At 40.9% G+C, this 18,116-nt stretch overlaps 1 protein-coding gene across 1 annotated transcript in view; it reads left to right on the forward strand.

The window, feature by feature from the left end:
• Positions 1-10,958: 10,958 nt before the first annotated feature.
• CUBN (cubilin) overlaps positions 10,959-18,116 on the forward strand; it is a gene marked incomplete at its 5' end in the record, with an annotated part of 213,224 nt that continues 206,066 nt past the window's right edge. Inside the window, 5 exon segments of the mRNA XM_083379037.1 lie at positions 10,959-11,077; positions 11,222-11,351; positions 15,031-15,123; positions 15,957-15,995; positions 16,353-16,454. Coding sequence (XP_083235163.1) covers positions 10,959-11,077; positions 11,222-11,351; positions 15,031-15,123; positions 15,957-15,995; positions 16,353-16,454 — 483 coding nt within the window.

Genomic DNA, 18,116 nt, shown 5'->3' on the forward strand with positions numbered 1-18,116 from the left:
CCAGCTGTGGGTCATCATCCTCCGCACTATCGGGCTCACGCAGCTGAGAAGAGGTCCCCGGCTGAGGGCTCTGCAAAGCCTCCAAGCCATCATCAGCCGGTTCGTCTTCCACACCCTCCTCCTCCCCCTCATCTGAGTCATCCGATACATCTGAACCGGCTGCTGGACCCACCGGCTGGCCCTGAGTCATAACAACATGACCCTGGGACACTACCAAGCATCTGAATGTAAATCACAAGACCCTGGAGATGATACAACATTCCAGCTGATTGGCGCTTCTTCTGGGCTCAGCAGAAGCGCCAGGATCAGTGCCGAGCTCCAGCTGGAGCCTGGCACTTTCACTGAGCCCTGACAGCCTCGAAGAAGCGTTGATCCTGGCGCTTTCGCTGAGCCCTGACAGCCCTGCAGCTCCAGCCATCTCTCACTCAGGCTTGTGCGGTGCTGCCACTGGTTCAGCTCATTCCCCTCCCCTGCTACCACTTTTCTAGGATGGTCACGTACCACCTGCCAGGTGCCAATGTACCACAGGTGGTACCTGTACCACTGGTTGAAAAGCCCTGGTTTAATTTAATATAAGCCATTTTAAATACTCTTAAACCCAAGCTCAGTGGTAGAATATAAACGTTCTTAAATAAATTAAAAAAGGCAAATATTAAATTGCTTTTAATGTCTTGAAAAACAACTCTTTTATTCTTAATACACTTTATCACTGTTTCTTCCAAAGAAATTCTAGAATTGTACTTTCATAATTTATTGTTAGAAATGTCTATGTTGAATCCAAACTGCAATTTTCAAATTTCCTTAAGGAAAAGACTGATAAAGATGCAAGTCAGCTTAATTTTTTTGAAGTAAATCTATATATCATAGAATCTCTGCATATCTAATTCCCTAAGTTCAATTAATAGCATCTGTAATTATAAAAATAAAAGAGCAGGCTTTTCAATTTCAGAATTTATATTTAAAGTAAAGGACAAACACATTCTGACCTCAACACAGATTTACTAGTAGATCCAGTGTTTCATTATGTGCCTCTTAATGTATGTGCCTCTTAATGGAACGCAGAATAATGACAACTACAAAAACAATCTCAGTAAAAAAACAAAACGAAAAATGAAAAACTGAATTGCCACAGTTGTTAGTGAAAAAATAAAGAATCTTATGCTAGAGATTTAAAAATAATTGATAATTATAAAGCATGATTAGATATAGTAGAAAATAACCATTTGTTTAGGTGCAAAAAAACTGAATCTAGCTTTCTACATTCTTATAACCCTTATTTGGTACTATATGAGTATTCAAGAGGTCTGGTTTCTGAATAGTTATAATGTAACCGCTTTTCAGACAAGGGAGAAAGATTCATAGAGGACATTAATGCTATAATAGCACCTGGAATTCTGTTGATAGGACTGTGAGCATATAGTATGCAAGCTTGAATATACTGTATGCTTATTCTTCAAAACACCTGCTATAGAGTTGTAGGAGTATATATAATTAAACTTTGTCAATGTGATAGCTTTGATCCTTGGGAAGGAATAATTCACTGAAGTTCTGCATATACACATGCCCTCAATATCTGCCTTGAAAAATACTCCGGGGTGGAAAAGGGGGAAAGAGAAGACTATGATTTGAAATTTTATTTTATAATATTTCAAAGGCACAAAAGTTTACTGTATCATCTTTTTAGTACATCTTGAATAAACCCAACTCCTATATTGAACATGTTACTGCTGAAGGTAAGTACAATACACAGATATTCAGTAAACATGCCTGAAAATTGACATACGATTCACATACTAAAAAAAGATTCCTATAATTATGTGTTTTAAAGTAGATTTAATTCAAACTAAGTTAATGGTATGTTAAAGATATGAGGAATTTATTGAGTAATCTGGAAATGAATTTGTCTTAGCCATACTCACATAGGAAACAAAGGGTCCTAATAAATTACAGTATTGTGGCTCAAGTTCTTCCAGAAAACATGAGGGAAACCATCAGAGAATTCATGCAGTGAAGTCTCATTGAAAAAAGTATGGGTTCAAACCAGACCCATGAATTCAGATTGTCTGTGTTGACTCATTTTATCTCTGTTTCATTTTAAATTCTTATTTAGACACAGTACTCAATAGAATATCAAAATAGCTGATATGGCAGGATAACGTTAATTACTTTTTAAAGTACATCTTCAGTATCATAGCATGTAGCATATCCAATATGATGAACATCTTAAAATATTTTCAAAAACTTAGTATATCCATACTATTTTAACCTAGAATGAGAAACAATACAAAATGAAATGTTCCCAATGAAGTTTTATTGCTTATATATCTGCCTTTTATTTTTTATAGACTTAACGTTTTTTATCTATGCATCTCATAGAATATTGAGATTCAAGGTATTACCAAGAAAATCAAATATGTTCCTTTTTATTTTGACTCAGTTGTTCAAATTCCTAAAATATTGTTATGAATAAAAGTTGCAAATCTTGTAGGAGTATATACAAAATTTCATTTGTTTTGTTAGTGGGGGAAAAGAGGTGGGTAGAAAGATGATGTTTACTTTCTTAAATACAAATTTACATGAACTTTTAAAAGCTATAGATTAAAACAAGCTATCAACTTTAGATTCAAAACATCCTTAATTATATAACAACAACAACAATAATAATAAAGTTGGAAGGGACTGTGGAGGTCATCTAGACCAACCCTCTGCTCAGGCAGGAAACCCTACACTGTTTCAGACAAATGGCTGTCCAGTCTCTTCTAAAAATCTTCCCATGTTGGAGCATTCACAGCCTCTGGAGGCAGGTTGTTCCACTACAGTAATTACTTGTTCTAACTGTCAGGAAATTTCTTCTTAGTTCTAGGTTGCTTTTCTCCTTAGTTAATTTCCGTCCTGCCTTCAGGTGCTTTGGAGAATAGCTTGGCTACCGCTTCTTTGTGGCAACCCCTGAGATATTGGAACTCTGCTATCATGTCCCCCCTCGTCCTTCTCTTCATTAAACTAGACATACCCAATTCCAGCAACCGTTCCTTATATGTTTTAGCCTCCACTCCCCTAATCATCTTTGTTACTCTTCTCTGCTCTTTTTTACATTGTGGTGGCCAGAACTGGGTGCAATATTCCAAGTGTGGCCTTACCAAGGCATTGTAAAGTGGTATTAACACTGGTATTGTAAAGTGGTATTTGAAGTAGCCGAAGGACCACTCGGGACGACAGGCTAGTTCAACAACAGGTTTATTAAGAGCAAGACAAACATAGAATAACTTGTCCGGCTTTTATAGCCGGCAGCTGGTAGCGAGGACCAATCAGCGGTGTTCATTTTGGCGCCCTGTCAGGCAGGGACCAATCCGCGTCGTCTTTTGTTGACAGCTCCGGCTTCCGCGTGTCTTGGTGTTTTGACAGCCGTGAGCTGTCAGCGGTCGCGCCTGCGCTGTACGGTGGGTGCTTTGACAGCTCAGGCTTCTCCGTAGTCCGGCGTTTGACAGCCGCGAGCTGTCAGTGGTGGCGCCTGCGTGGTGCGAGGAACTTTGACAGCTGTCAAAGTTCCCGCGTGTATTTCTGTCAGGCGGTTTTACTTATATATACTAGGCGATGCCTTCTTGTTTGTACTGTTAACATATATATACATTGATTAAAGGAATGTTTACATATATAATACACCCCTTACCCCTCCCCTGGTTCGTTTCTTCTTTCTTGGATGTTTGAACCTGCCCACTGATAGTCTTTTAGGTAGGCGGGTGGTCTTCGATTCCTGGTTGAGCGGCGAAGGGGTGGTGGGTGTTCTGGTTCTGGTTCTTCGTCTTGGTGTTCAGCTTCCTGGTTTGGGATAGGCCGCATTTCCGGTGGGGGTTGTAAGTCGGCACTGGTTGGTTGCTCAGAAGTGTGTGGTGGTTGTCTGGGTCTGAGCTGGTCAATATGGCGGCGTATGTTGCCCTGTGCTTGCGTCGCTACAAGGTATGAGATGGGCCCTGTTTGTTTTATTACTGTCCCTTGGACCCACTTGTTTTTATCTGTGTATGAACGTGCCCATATTAATTGACCCGGGTTGAGTTTGCGGCCGGGGTGGGGGTGCTGTTTTTCTTCTGGGGCTGTGTCAGGGTGCAGTCTGTCGAGACGTGTTATTAGCCTCCTCCCCCATCTTAATTCTGCTGGTGATTTGCTAGTTGTAGAGCATGGTGTTGTGTGTTGTGATAAGAGGAACTGGCTGAGTCGCCTTTGCCAGTTTCCTTTAACGAATTTTTTCAAGGCTTCTTTTGTGTATCGTACCATAATTTCAGCCATTCCGTTCGACGATGGGTGGAACGGCGCAGACGTGACCAGCCTAATACAATTCCTCGTAGCGAAGATCTGAAATTCACGAGAGGTGAATTGAGGTCCATTGTCAGAAACTATGGTATCAGGTAGGCCGTGTGTTGCGAATATTTTTCGTAAGGCTTGAATAGTGGCTGTGGACGTTGTTTTCCTAAGGGGTGTGACTTCCAGCCATTTGGAATAGCTGTCCACTACAATTAAGAAACTTTGGCCCTGGATAGGTCCTGCAAAATCTATATGTATACGTGACCAAGGGTTCCTAGTAGTCTCCCATTTATGGATTGGTGCCTGGGGTGGTTCATTCCTGGTCTCCTGACAGGTGTAACACCCACCCACATACTGTTCAATTTGTTTATCTATGCCGGGCCACCACACATAACTTCTGGCCATCGCCTTCATTTTTACAATTCCCGGGTGCCCTTCATGTAAAATGTGCAATGTTTGGTCTATGTTTTTCTCTGGTATGATGACCCTATTTCCCCATAGCAGGCAACCTCTGTGTGTTGAAATCTCATTTTTTCTGTTATAATAAGGTTGGAATTGGGGTTGTGGGTTTTGAGTTGGCCACCCAGTTGTGGCCCATTTGAGGACTCTGGCAAGTATTTTATCTTTTGTTGAATTATTGGCTATAATGTTTGCAGTCAGGGGGCATTCTGGAAGTTGGGAGATTGCTAAAATCCCGCTGGCTGGGGCTGGGTCTGAGTCCCTGGTTTGTATGGGCAGTCTGCTGAGGCAGTCAGCATGGCCCAATTCTTTACCTGGTTTATGTATTAGCTGATAAGAATAGGCTGCTAAAAATGTTGACCATCTTAAAATTCTCGGGGAGAGGATTTGTGGAGTAGTTTTATTCCAAGTAAATATGCCTAGCAGGGGTTTGTGATCTGTAAATATAGTAAATGGTCTTCCATACAGATAATCGTGAAATTTTTTGACCCCTGCCACTATCGCTAGGGCTTCCCTGTCAATTTGTGCATAGTTTCTTTCAGCTTTGGTCAGAGTGCGTGAATAGAAAGCTATGGGTCTTTGTGTACCGTCCTTGAATATGTGACTTAATACCGCCCCGATTCCATAGGGAGAGGCATCGCAAGCGATGCATATTGGGGTGTCTTCCCTGAAAAGGGTGATAGTTGAGCTGTGACAGATAAGCTTTTTTAACGATTGGAAACTGTTCTCATGTTCCTTGGTCCAGGACCAAGTTGTACCTTTGTCTAGGAGCCTATGGAGCGGCTCTGCAATAGTGGCTTTGTGGGGAATGAAGGCATGGTAAAAGTTTAACAGCCCCAAAAAGGATTGAAGCTCTTGCTTATTCCTAGGGCTGGGTGCGGTTTGAATAGCCATTAGTTTTTCAGCGGTGGGGTGGATGCCCTGGCTATCAATTTTATAACCTAGGAATTCTGTAGAAGTGACTCCAATAGAGCACTTCTCCCGCTTAAGTTTGAGACCGGCTTCTCTGAGCCGGCTCAGCACAGCTGACAACCTGTCAGCTAAACTAGCTTCGTTTTCCCCGGCGATGAGAACATCGTCGAAATAGGGGCAGACCCCGGGTATTCCCTTCAGGGTCTTTTCCATGATGCCCTGAAAAATACCCGGGGCTGCAGATATGCCGAATTGTAGCCTCTTTACTTTAAAAGCACCGCGGTGGGTGACAATAGTTTGAGCTTCCGCGGTGTCGTCTGTGACAGGCAGCTGTAAATATGCCTGTGTGAGATCAAGCTTGGCGAAAATGGTGCCAGAGCGGATGGAAGCAAATACGTCCCTTACCGCTGGCACCGGGTAAGCATGGGGGCTGAGGGCTAGGTTGACTGTCGCTTTATAGTCCGCGCACAGTCTCACTTCGCCATTAGGTTTGATTGGGGTGACAATAGGGGTCTCCCAGGTTCCCCCTTCTGTTGGCTCCAGTACCCCTAGTCCCACGAGTCGGTCAAGCTCGTTTTCAATTTTTTCTTTAAGGGCGAAAGGTACCCTCCTAGCTCTTATTTTAATTGGTTGAATTGCTGGATTTAGTTGCAGGGAAATGGGGGAACCTGTATATTTCCCTAAAGTGCCATCGAAAACGTCGGCGTACTTTTCGCAAACTGCTTCTAGGCTAGGTGTTTGAATGGTATTAACCCCCGTTAAGGCGATGCCTAGTGGAGTGAACCAGTTTAGCCCTATTAAATTGGTACGGTTCCCTGGCGTAACTAAAACCTCCAGGGGACCCTTGAACCCCTTATACTGCACCAGGACCTTGGCTTTCCCTTCCAACGGAATAGGGGTTTTCTGGAAGTCTGCAAGGTGTACCTGAGTTTGTTTCAGGGGGATTTGTCTTCGGCCTTTCTGACAGATTTCCTGATAGGTTGTCAGCGAAATTAATGAGACTGCTGACCCTGAATCTACCTCCATGTGGCAGGGCACCCCCTGAATTCTGACCCAGATCTTAACCTTGGAGCTTATGCTGTTTACCCTGTCAATTGTCTCTACCAGGGGGCCTGGTGGGGTTTCTCTGCTGGCCTGGGCAGCCGGCCTACCTGGGGGGTTTGCCTCCACCTCATTGATGTTGTCCCGGCCCTTGCTGCGGCACACCGGCTTGATGTGGCCAGTCTTCCCGCAGTTGTGGCATTTCGCGTTCCTAAAACGGCAGCTTCCTCGGGCATGGTTGCCCCCGCAGCTGGCACAGGCGGCCCGTTGTTCGTAACGCGGTGGTGGCGGAGGTGGGTTCCTGGATCCGCGGCGGTCCAACGTTTTTCCCCTCCTCGGCTGCCGGTGCTCCATCCTGCGCTGTAGGGCTTCTCCATCGGTGAAGTCTACTGACTCTCCGCTGTCGCTGAAGGTTGCGCTTTCCTGGTAGACGGTCGCGGGGGTCTCTGGGGTCGTGTTCGTCGGCTTCTTCTTGTGGCTGTGTTCATATGCCATGATCTCCCTGGTCAGCTCTGCCAGGTTCATGTCGGGTTTGGACGTCAGTTTCTTCTGTAGCTTCTCGTCCCTCAGACCGATCACCACCTGGTCTCTGATGCGGTCTTCCAGGTCGGGGAAGGAGCAGTTCCGCGCGGCGTGTCTGACCCCGGCAATGAATTCGTTGGCGGGCTCGTCCTGCCGTTGTCTCTTTTGTGCGAATTGCACCCGCCAGTACAGTTCTGAACGCGCTGGCATGTAGTACTTGTTCAGCTGGTCCACCAGGTCAGCGTAGGAGACTTCCGTGATGGGCACTGGGCTGAACAGCCCGACGGCTGCGTCGTACACCGGGGGCCCGCTGATGTACAGCAGAGCGGCGGCCTTTGCTCGGTCGTCAGTGATTTTACTGACGAGGAGAAATCCCTCGACTTGGCCGAGGTGTGATTGCCATCTCTCGGGATGGCGGGTATCAAACTCCCTCACACGGCCGAAGTTTGCCATGTCGTCCGGTCCTGGGTTGCTCTGATGGAAGTTAAAACTTCCGTGACAGCTCTTGCCGGGAACTCTCTTCCTCGGCCGTGACTTCAGCTCCGGAGCGATCCCACCCTCGTCGCCAGTGAAGTAGCCGAAGGACCACTCGGGACGACAGGCTAGTTCAACAACAGGTTTATTAAGAGCAAGACAAACATAGAATAACTTGTCCGGCTTTTATAGCCGGCAGCTGGTAGCGAGGACCAATCAGCGGTGTTCATTTTGGCGCCCTGTCAGGCAGGGACCAATCCGCGTCGTCTTTTGTTGACAGCTCCGGCTTCCGCGTGTCTTGGTGTTTTGACAGCCGTGAGCTGTCAGCGGTCGCGCCTGCGCTGTACGGTGGGTGCTTTGACAGCTCAGGCTTCTCCGTAGTCCGGCGTTTGACAGCCGCGAGCTGTCAGTGGTGGCGCCTGCGTGGTGCGAGGAACTTTGACAGCTGTCAAAGTTCCCGCGTGTATTTCTGTCAGGCGGTTTTACTTATATATACTAGGCGATGCCTTCTTGTTTGTACTGTTAACATATATATACATTGATTAAAGGAATGTTTACATATATAATACAGTATTAACAACATGCATTGACCTAGTTCTTACATGTTCTAGCTACTTCTTCCTATTTCCTTACACATCTACATGACAATGAGATATGTTAACTTAAAACCTGCATTCCAAAAAGCAGATTTGAAACCAAACTTAACTTTGTACAATAGTGTCCCCCAGCTTTCTTCAAACTCTAAATCTGTTGTGTTACATTTCCCAACTTTCCCAGAAAACATGTTCACAATATGAATATTTCCACTGTTCTATTTCATCAAACTATTTGTCTAATTTATAGATAAATATATTAGATTAAAAATGTCAATATTTCCTGACTAGTAATAGCCCTCCACAACATGCTACATGTACCTTTTAGTTAGAAGTGCCATCAATTTAATTTTTTAGAGGAAAGTTGGTATTTCACCACTGAGCTACAGTACATTAATAATGTATTATAAAAATAGTATTAAAACATTTTGTTAATATAACTACAAACTATTGTGAAATTAGTGGAAGCTAGATAAAATCACAGCTGATTTCCCCACAGAATATCCCATGCTTTATCTTTAGTATGTCTAGATAAGACTGAAGAAATCTCTGGTATATATGAAGCCTGGAAAATTGCTGACAATCAGTTTCACTGTACAAAACCAGATAATCAATGACATGACCTGTAATATGTTCTTATGTTCCTGTTTTACTGTACTATAAAATCATTATGTAATGACAATATGTGCAATGTGGATATGTTTACTTTTTATTCGATTCCATATTTTTAGTTGCAACTTTATTGATTAAGGGTGTTTTCTCAACCATGACAACTTGAAGATGTGTGAACTTTTTCTCCAAAATTCCCTAGCTAGCAGTCTATACATTTTCAAATTGCCATAGTTGAGAAACATTGGTGTAGATTAATCCTCACTCTTCTTCTGATACTCTGCCAATAATAACATGGCCATCAGGTCCCTCTTACTTGTGCCTGGCCCATCTTCTACAGATGTTAGAAATTTCTGAAATTGAAAAAAAAGGCTAAAGTTTAATACAGCACAATCTGTTGTTGAATCACCTTTATTCATTGGCATGCTATAATAGTTTGTTTCTACAAAGATTAAAAGGAATGAAAATGATTAAACACTGAAAAGTTAAACAGTAGAGGTATTTTTTTTAAAAAAACTTGGAAGATATTCTTAGATGTGTTTGATCTACATGCATATTTACACACAGTTTTCCACTCCAAAGATGCCTTTATTTTTCAAATTCCTTCCCACTAACACAGGGGTCTTCAAACTTGGCCCTTTTATGACTTGTGGATTTCTAGTCCCAGAATTCTTCAGCCAGTGTGGCTGGCTAAGGAATTCTGGGAATTGAAGTCCACAAGTCATAAAAGAGCCAAGTTTGAAGACCCCTGCACTAACATCTCATTGTCCATCATATAATTAGGCTTTCTTAAATGTGGTAGCCTCTTTTCCTTGTCCTTGGCTCTCTCTCCCTGCAAATTTAGATTTCTACCAGTATTTGCAAATCAAATATTTTGGCACATGTAAGAGGGGAATTCTCCATCTGTTTCAATTCATATTGGTGCTTTTCTAAAGCCACTTGCAGTCCCTATACCCTGTTTCAATGATATAATTTATTTTTCCATTTAAGCCTTCAGTATTTTATTTTGCGCTATATGATCTAGTTAGGAAATACATGTTGGATATTATGACTTCATGATACCTTATAACCACTGGGCCTGATTACAGATGAACGTTACAAAGCTAAGTCAGAATAAGGTCATTGCTTCCTGTCATCAGTTTTAACAGTGGTGATCAGGAAACACTTTTTAACATATTTTTACAGTTGTTACAGTTGTTGAGTTGTAATGGTGTGTGAAAATGTATTTGAGAGTCATGAGGGAGAGCTACATGAAGAAAACCATGCAAAAGATGTATCAGCCCATAGATGGAGAGGCAATGTGACAAACACTTCCTTCCCTAGCTTTCCACAGAGCAAACAGAGGGGAGAAATAATTTCTGTCTTGTAAAATTCCACCAATGTAACCTATGTACCTGGATGTGCTTTTCTGAACTACCTCACATGCTTAATATGAATTCTAATAATGCCTCAGTTTTATTCAAATTCCTGCCTCCTTCTGAGCTGTGTTTGCCACAGACAATCCTTCATAGATATCAATTGAAAATGATTAATAAATTGATAATATTCTATCATTTTGTTTGCTTATTATAAATATTATGATTATTGTCTCACACTCACATATAAAACCTCCTCTTTTTAATCAAGAATTTTTCCTCATTGTGATGAACCCAAGTGAATTTCCAGTGAATAACAGAAACATAAGGCAGGTACAAATTAGGTAAAACAAAGCTGTGATTCTTAAGGGACAATATAATAATGTGCATGTGTATCACACCATTAGGAAGTAGGAACCAACATTCCAGTATTTGCCCAAGAGAAGTCTTGGAAAACTGTTGATTTACTTATAAAATTTAAGAAATGCATGAAAATATGATCTAGAACTTACTAGACAACTATTCCTTTATAGCAAGTGAATCACCTCTAGTACTCCTAACTGAGAAAGAGTGCTGAATAAGCACATGCAAAGACTTTTTCAAGAGCAAAGTACACCTGACATAGGATTAATCCTTGAAGATAATACAAATTTCACTTTAACTGACTGCACAAGTCCAGGAAGGCTAGAAGTGAGAGATGAAGTGTCCAAGCTTTTTTCCTTGGACCCTGGTGACATTCTTAATGATTTTTGGGAATAACTATGGATCTGATTCTGGTGAAAAAAATAGACCTAAAAGGAACATTAATCAGGCACAGTGAGTACCATTCTTGACATTTTAATTATAGCTTGCTTGAATTCATATAGATACAGAAAAAAAACTGCCATAGGAATAGAACAAACTATGTAGCTTCATTAAAGTTCTTTACAATGTGCTATGTTCTTCCCTTTGACATATCAGGCCTCGCATGTCATCTGAAGGGGGCAATTTAGTCTTCCACACTGGCTCTTCCAAGAATATTGAGTTCAGAACTGGATCACAGGGCAGAATAAAACTTAATGAAGAAGACCTTGCTGATGTTTTTAGTCAGGTAATGATTTGGATCTGTTCACAATGTTGTTTTATTACTATCTAAATCCAATTCTTCAATAACGCTTAGAGGGGATTCAGAAAATCAGATTTAAATACATTGACACGTGACGATTCATATATACTCCCATCAGTTACATGCTGCTTTTTAAGATAAAGATATTATCTAAAGAAGTTTTTAATCTGGTCCCAGATTAAATAATTTGGTCCTCAAATAGGATAATCCATAGATTTTATTTTTATAATTCATAGATTACTTTTATATATTATATTTTTATAACACATAAAGAATATAGTTAATGAAAGGAGTGCAATGCATAACCAAGACAATTATGGGAGAGAGTCAGCTGGAACTGCGTGAGGTATTGCCGGGACTCTGCTGAGAGGCCAGGATCGATATGCGCTGCTCCAGCTGATCGGCGGCGGCCTTGGGGGTGCTAGGCAGCCGCATGCAGTCTTAGGGCAGAGATTCAGCTGGGGCTGCATGAGGTTTGTCTGGGTTCTGCTGAGAGCCCAGGATCGGCACGTGCAGCTACTGATCAGCAGCGGCTCTAGGATCTTTTGCCTCCTAGGCCACGCCTTCTTCTCCTTCCAGCATTCCTTCTCGGAGCAGCATGCGATTGCCAATAGGTGATTGCAGGGGCTTTGGGGGGGGGCTGCAGCTTCTGCAGTTGAAGTGGGGGCATGGGGGACATGTCAGGGTGCTAGTTGGTTATCCCCCCAAAGACCCCCTAACCTTAAAACAGCTCTTGGTTAGCAACAGTTACCCAGCACGAGGGGCTCAGGAGAAAGAGATGCTGGCAATGCTAATTCCCAAGAATGAGGGGCTCAGAGGCAGCTACAAGCAGGGGAGGGAGGGAGGGAGGGGGGCAAAGAAAGGAAATCAAGCCTGATTGACAGGCAGCATAGTAACCCTGCCCCTACTCTGCAGAGGGCAGATCTCCATCATCCCAAACCTGGCAGGAGTCTTTCTGCCACACCATTGCAGACAAAGGGGGGCTCCAGTGAGGAGGAGGAGGAAGTGGAGGAAGAGGGTTTTGGGATCCCCCCAAAAAACAAATGTGCTTTATGGATAACCTCCCATCATGACAGAAACAACTAAAACCTGCTGCACCCACCCAGCAGACGTGGGAAAAATAAAAACCAAACATCCCCTCCCCTGCTGCCAATCCTCAACAGATGCTCATGACAACGAAAATCTCAGGAGGAAGTGCCCGGGTGGGCAGGCAGGTGTCTTGCTCAGCTGTGGCTTGGGGAGGGAAAGGGGGCAGCTTCGCCCCCCACAAACACTGCCCTCTCATGAAAGCAGGATGAAAACTGAAAAACGACAAGGAATTAAGGTTAAAACAGAAGAGTGTCTTGCAATGGTTTTCTTCCCCACTTCCTTCTAGCAGTTTAAATTTGTAAAGACCACCAAAGAAAAAACTTTGCTTTCTTTCATTTTAATTCAGAAGGGAGAAATAGGAGGATTCGGGGGAGGGTTTGTTTCAAAGGAAGGGAAAGGGGGGCTTTGGGTTTGTGGGGGGTGTAGCAGGTGACCGGTGATGGTGCGCAGCTTCTGGCATGGGGATATGTAATCTTTTTAAAAGAGCAAAACTAGGCAAAAAATAAAAATCCCCCACTCCACCCCCAAGAGCAGGATGCGGATGGGATTTTTTTTCTTGTTCAGAAGAGACACTCTTCTGTTTTAACCTTTTTTCTTTGTCATTTTTTGGAGTTTTCATCCTGCTTTCGCGAGAAGGAAGCGTTTGGAGGGATGAAGTTGTCCCCTTCCCCACTAACTGGGTGTACAGATAGTCATCAATCTACAGATAGTCATCAGCCCAAAATTTATGTTGCTAAGAGAGAAATTTGTTAAATGAGTTTTGTCCCATTTTATGACATTTCTTGCCACATTTGTTAAGTGAATCACTGCAGTTGTTAAATTAGTAACACTGTTCTTAAGTGAATCTGGTTTCCCCATTGACTTTGCTTGTCAGAAGATTGCAAAAGGGGATCATCTGACTGTGGGACCCTATGACTGACATAAATATGAATCAGTTGCCAAGCATCTGAATGTAAATCACAAGACCATGGGGATGCTGCAATGGTCATAAGTATGAAAAATGGTCATAAGTCACTTTTTCACTGCCGTTGTAACTTCGAACAGTTACTAAGCAAACTGTTGTAAGTCGAAGACTACCTGTATTTTTTATCACTTTTTTCCTTTTTTTTTTTGGTCATCAAGTTTTTGACACTGCGTGTGTGTGTGTGTGTGTGTGTGTATCTGTGTATGTGTGTGTATGTGTATGTGTATGTATGTATATGTATATATATATGTATATATATATATGTGTGTGTGTGTGTGTGTGTGTGTGTGTGTGTGTGTGTGTGTGTGTGTATTCATAAGAGCTGGCTCCAGATTCTCAAGGTCCTTTGACATGTGACAACCAATAAGTGTCCAGACTACAGATTTGATCTTCTGTGATGCAGCTTTTATGCATTTATTTGCCTTGATTTTTGTTATTTTGGCAGGCAGCTACAATCATTTTGGTTTTGCAAAACCAATCAGAGGCTCATGAAAATTCTATAGTATGAGGAATAGAGCTCCTCATAATTTTTAAGCAAAATCCAGTGATTGAAACTTAACATAGAAAGATCAAATAAGGTTCTATAGTTTCTTTATTTTTCCAGTAACTGGAAAAGCTATGTTATCCGACATTTGCCATGCTCAAAAATGCAACGCCTAAGTATAGGATTTCCTGACCTGAATGGCAACTCAGAAATGCCTCTATATAGAAATATAGTATATACATTTCCTAGTTTAGAAGAGATGCAGCTATGTTAGAAAAGTCCCTACAGTGGGTAAAACTGGAAAGTCCAAACATTCCTCCTCTTCCTCCTTCTCTCTACCCCCCACCCCCAACTGCCTGGATTAGTCACTGCAGCCTTCTTGGCAAAATTTCTCATAAGTGGTTTGCCATGGCCTCCTTCCAAGGGTCAAGAGAGAGTCACCCAGCTGTCTTTGTGTCTAAGATGTAATTAAAAATCTCGTCTTCTAGTTTTTAGTCAAGTGATTTAAGCATTATACCAATTGAGTCTCTGTCTTTTGTTAGAATCCAGGAACCTGTAGAATCTTCAGGGACTCTGCCCCAAGGGTCAAGTTACTCAAGAGTTTCTCTGGGTGTATAACCTCTGTCTTAGCCAATATTAGTGTTACAATCCTTTCTCTCTTCTGAGTCATACCCAAATATTGTAACATGGGGGGATTTTGCAGTATTCTCATTTGAACAAACATCTTTACTGGGTGGGGTAGAGTGCCATCCCTCCCCCTACTGATCTACTTCAGTGGAACCATTCCATCTTTCATGCTTTGGGGCAGGGAGCCTTTATATACATATGGTTTAGAGTTCCACAGTCAAGACTGGCAGCATGATGCTTCACCCATTTTTAATACATGAACTGATCATGTGAGTTTTTGTCCCTGGATTGGAAGTTAATAGTATTGGAGCATTGTTTGCAAATACATTTGAAAGAAGACAACTGGAAGAAGCAATCCTTAAAACAGCAAGGCCTATAAAGAGTAAAAATCAGAATTTCTTCCTCTCCCTGGACAGAGTTCTCTTCATTCACTGAGAATTATGTTTTTTGCAATTTTTAAGCATTTGAGAATTGTTTATCCTTTTTATTTATAAATATAGATCCAACGGAACAAAGATGAACTTCTAGAACTAAAAAGACTCACAAGCACACATCACAATGTTTCTAGTGAGATCATCCAGCTTCAATCCCAGGTATTTTTTTTTAATATCTCTTATGTATCATTTATATATTCTGAATCTAGTATACATATCACTATTTAACTACCAAATTAATTTTTTAATTTGCTGTACTGCAAAATAATTTTATGTCCCGGTTTAGATCCTACACTTCATGCCACACAAATAGCAGTTTATGATATCTCTCAATTTCTTTTTTTAAATTTGCCATTGTTCACCTATAAAGAATAAAATCCATTTTTAACTACTGCAAAAAATGAATTGTTTGAATTAACTGTAAAACGTTGAAAAGAGAATAATTCATTGCTTGTTAATGGATTGATGTCTTAACCATTGGACAACTGGATGGTACTTGGGGCCAGTACTACTTTAACTACTACACCTCAAGTAATTGAGGAAGTAGAGTCTGAAGGGTTAGGGTTAGGGTTAAAGGACTGCAATGAAGGGTTAAAAGAACTGCATAGACTATCATGGATTTCTAGACAGGCTTCATCTTTAGTAAAGGAGAATAGTCCATTTAATTATTTTGAAATATCAACATCTATAATTAATGCAATAAAAGAAATCTGTCTTGAATATATGTATTTTTTAACCGTGGAAAAAAACTCAATGTAGATTCTGCTGAAACAGTATCCTAAGTCAGTTATAATAAATTTTACCTGAAATCTGCAAATATTCATGAAAGTTGCCAAAATGTAACATAGAAAATTTGCATATATTTAAAAAGAGTGTGCTATGAGACTTTGTAGGTTCTTTAAAATTATGAAATTGGATAGAACAGAGTAATATATGATAGTGACAACAAATAGATTTATGCTAATCTAGATACCATTCTTTTTCTGCTGCAGATTGTGAATATTGAAGGCAGACTTCATAATCTTGAGCTGGTGAGTAACATGATGTACACCTTTTATGTACTTTAAGATTAATTAATTCCCAGAAGTTCGCCGCGGCCTCAAAACACTCCTTTTCCACCTGGCTGACCTGGACTGACAGGCATTTTAATTATATTTACAATTTTTAATTTATTTTCAATTTTTAATTTTAATTTATTGCACAGATAATTTTAATTTTATTTTTATCTTAATTTCTGTACTTATTATATGTTATTGTTGTTAGCCGCCCTGAGTCCTTCGGGAGATAGGGCGGGATATAAATCCCATTAATAAATAAATAAATAAATAAATAAATAAATAAATAACGCTAAAAGAATGGCTTTATTTTTGCTTTATATTTTGTTCTAGGCCTTCCTAAAAAACCACTGTAGTAGCAACCCTTGCCAGAATTCTGGAACCTGCATAAACCTACTAAATGCTTTCTTTTGTCTTTGTCCCAACAGTTGGCAGGTAAGAATCTTAGCATCTTCCATAACTTGCAATGTATAAAATGCAATTTGCTCCAGCACTGTCATTTACACAACAGCCAATCCAGTGGAATCAATCTAACCGATAAAAGAAAATCAGAAAGTAGTTTATATGCCCACGCAACAGAATAACATGGTGCAGGAAATAAATTAGCAATTGCCATAGATATTGAGAGGATTACAAATTGGAGCCATTGTATACTACACAATCTGTTTATCCACCTTATGTGATGGTTCCGAAAGATGAAACTCTTCAAAATAACTTTGAAGCATTGTTTACCTTCAAGAATCTTTTATTCAAGTATTGGCACTACATAGTTGAAACCAGAAATCTCCTCCCCTGGATACAAAGTAACAAAGTGCAATTCCCTCCTCCAATAAACAGTCATAAATCACATTCCCCAATTAGCTTGAAGTACGGGCTTTCTCCCCAGACCTCCAGCCTGCCAAAACACTATCAGCTCTGGGCCCAATGTCCTTGGGTTCCCAGATTAAGTTATTATTCTTATGACTAGCTGGATTCTCATCTCCATTCCTCCTCCCAGCAGCAACTAGAATTATAGTGTTTTGGCAGGCTGGAGGTCTGGGGAGAAAGCCCGTACTTCAAGCTAATTGGGGAATGTGATTTATGACTGTTTATTGGAGGAGGGAATTGCACTTTGTTACTTTGTATCCAGGGGAGGAGATTTCTGGTTTCAACTATGTAGTGCCAATACTTGAATAAAAGATTCTTGAAGGTAAACAATGCTTCAAAGTTATTTTGAAGAGTTTCATCTTTCGGAACCATCACATAAGGTGGATAAACTGCAATCTGTTTATTCAGATTTTTATGCTGAGGTCTTCTTGGCCACCTACTCTTTTGGGATCTTTCTCTTGGAGATGCCAAAGTGGGATTTTTAGCATGCAAGTTTGTATTCTGCTATTGAGTTCCATAACTTTCCCTCACATTTAATACCTGGCAGCTAAAAGTCTGATTATTTTGAAAAGTGCTGTATACCAAGGGTGGTTAGAAGGGAACTACTTAGTGTTGGAGGCCTTAGGCATTTAATATGCTCATGCTAGCCTGCCCAAGAATTTTCAGTTGCTTACATTTGTGCTATGATTCTTAACTGAAAATTATACAAGATGGAGTGGTTTAGAGAAAAATGTGGAGGGGGGAGCAGATTTAATGGATCTCCTCAGCTACAAAATTACAATTTAATTCATGTAGACAAACCTTTTGTTTTTTTTTTAAAAAAATAGGAATAGATGCTGGTCATCTAATATTACAGCAACAGCTTAACTACCACACAAATGGCCCTATATGTATAGTATAATATTTTTTTCAGTAGAATATACATTTCTTTGTATAGTTTTTGAGGGCTTACTCTACCTGAGCTGATTCTCAAATTTTAAGCTTTTATTACAGTGTTCCTATGTTTTGAATTAAATGAAAGTACATTGCACTTAAATGAACAAGGAAGGTGCAGCCACAAAACCAAGTTTTGTTTAGTGTTTATAAAGGAAACATTACAGTGAGAAAGTTGGATACTCTATACCAATCTTTTCTTATCTTGACAGCTTTACAGTGTTTGGACTTCAACTCTGAGAATTCTTGGAGATGAAATTCACACATCTTAAATTTGCCAAGATTGAGAAACACTAC

This window comes from Vipera ursinii (assembly GCF_947247035.1).
Source record: "Vipera ursinii genome assembly, chromosome: Z".
NCBI lineage: Eukaryota > Metazoa > Chordata > Lepidosauria > Squamata > Viperidae > Vipera > Vipera ursinii.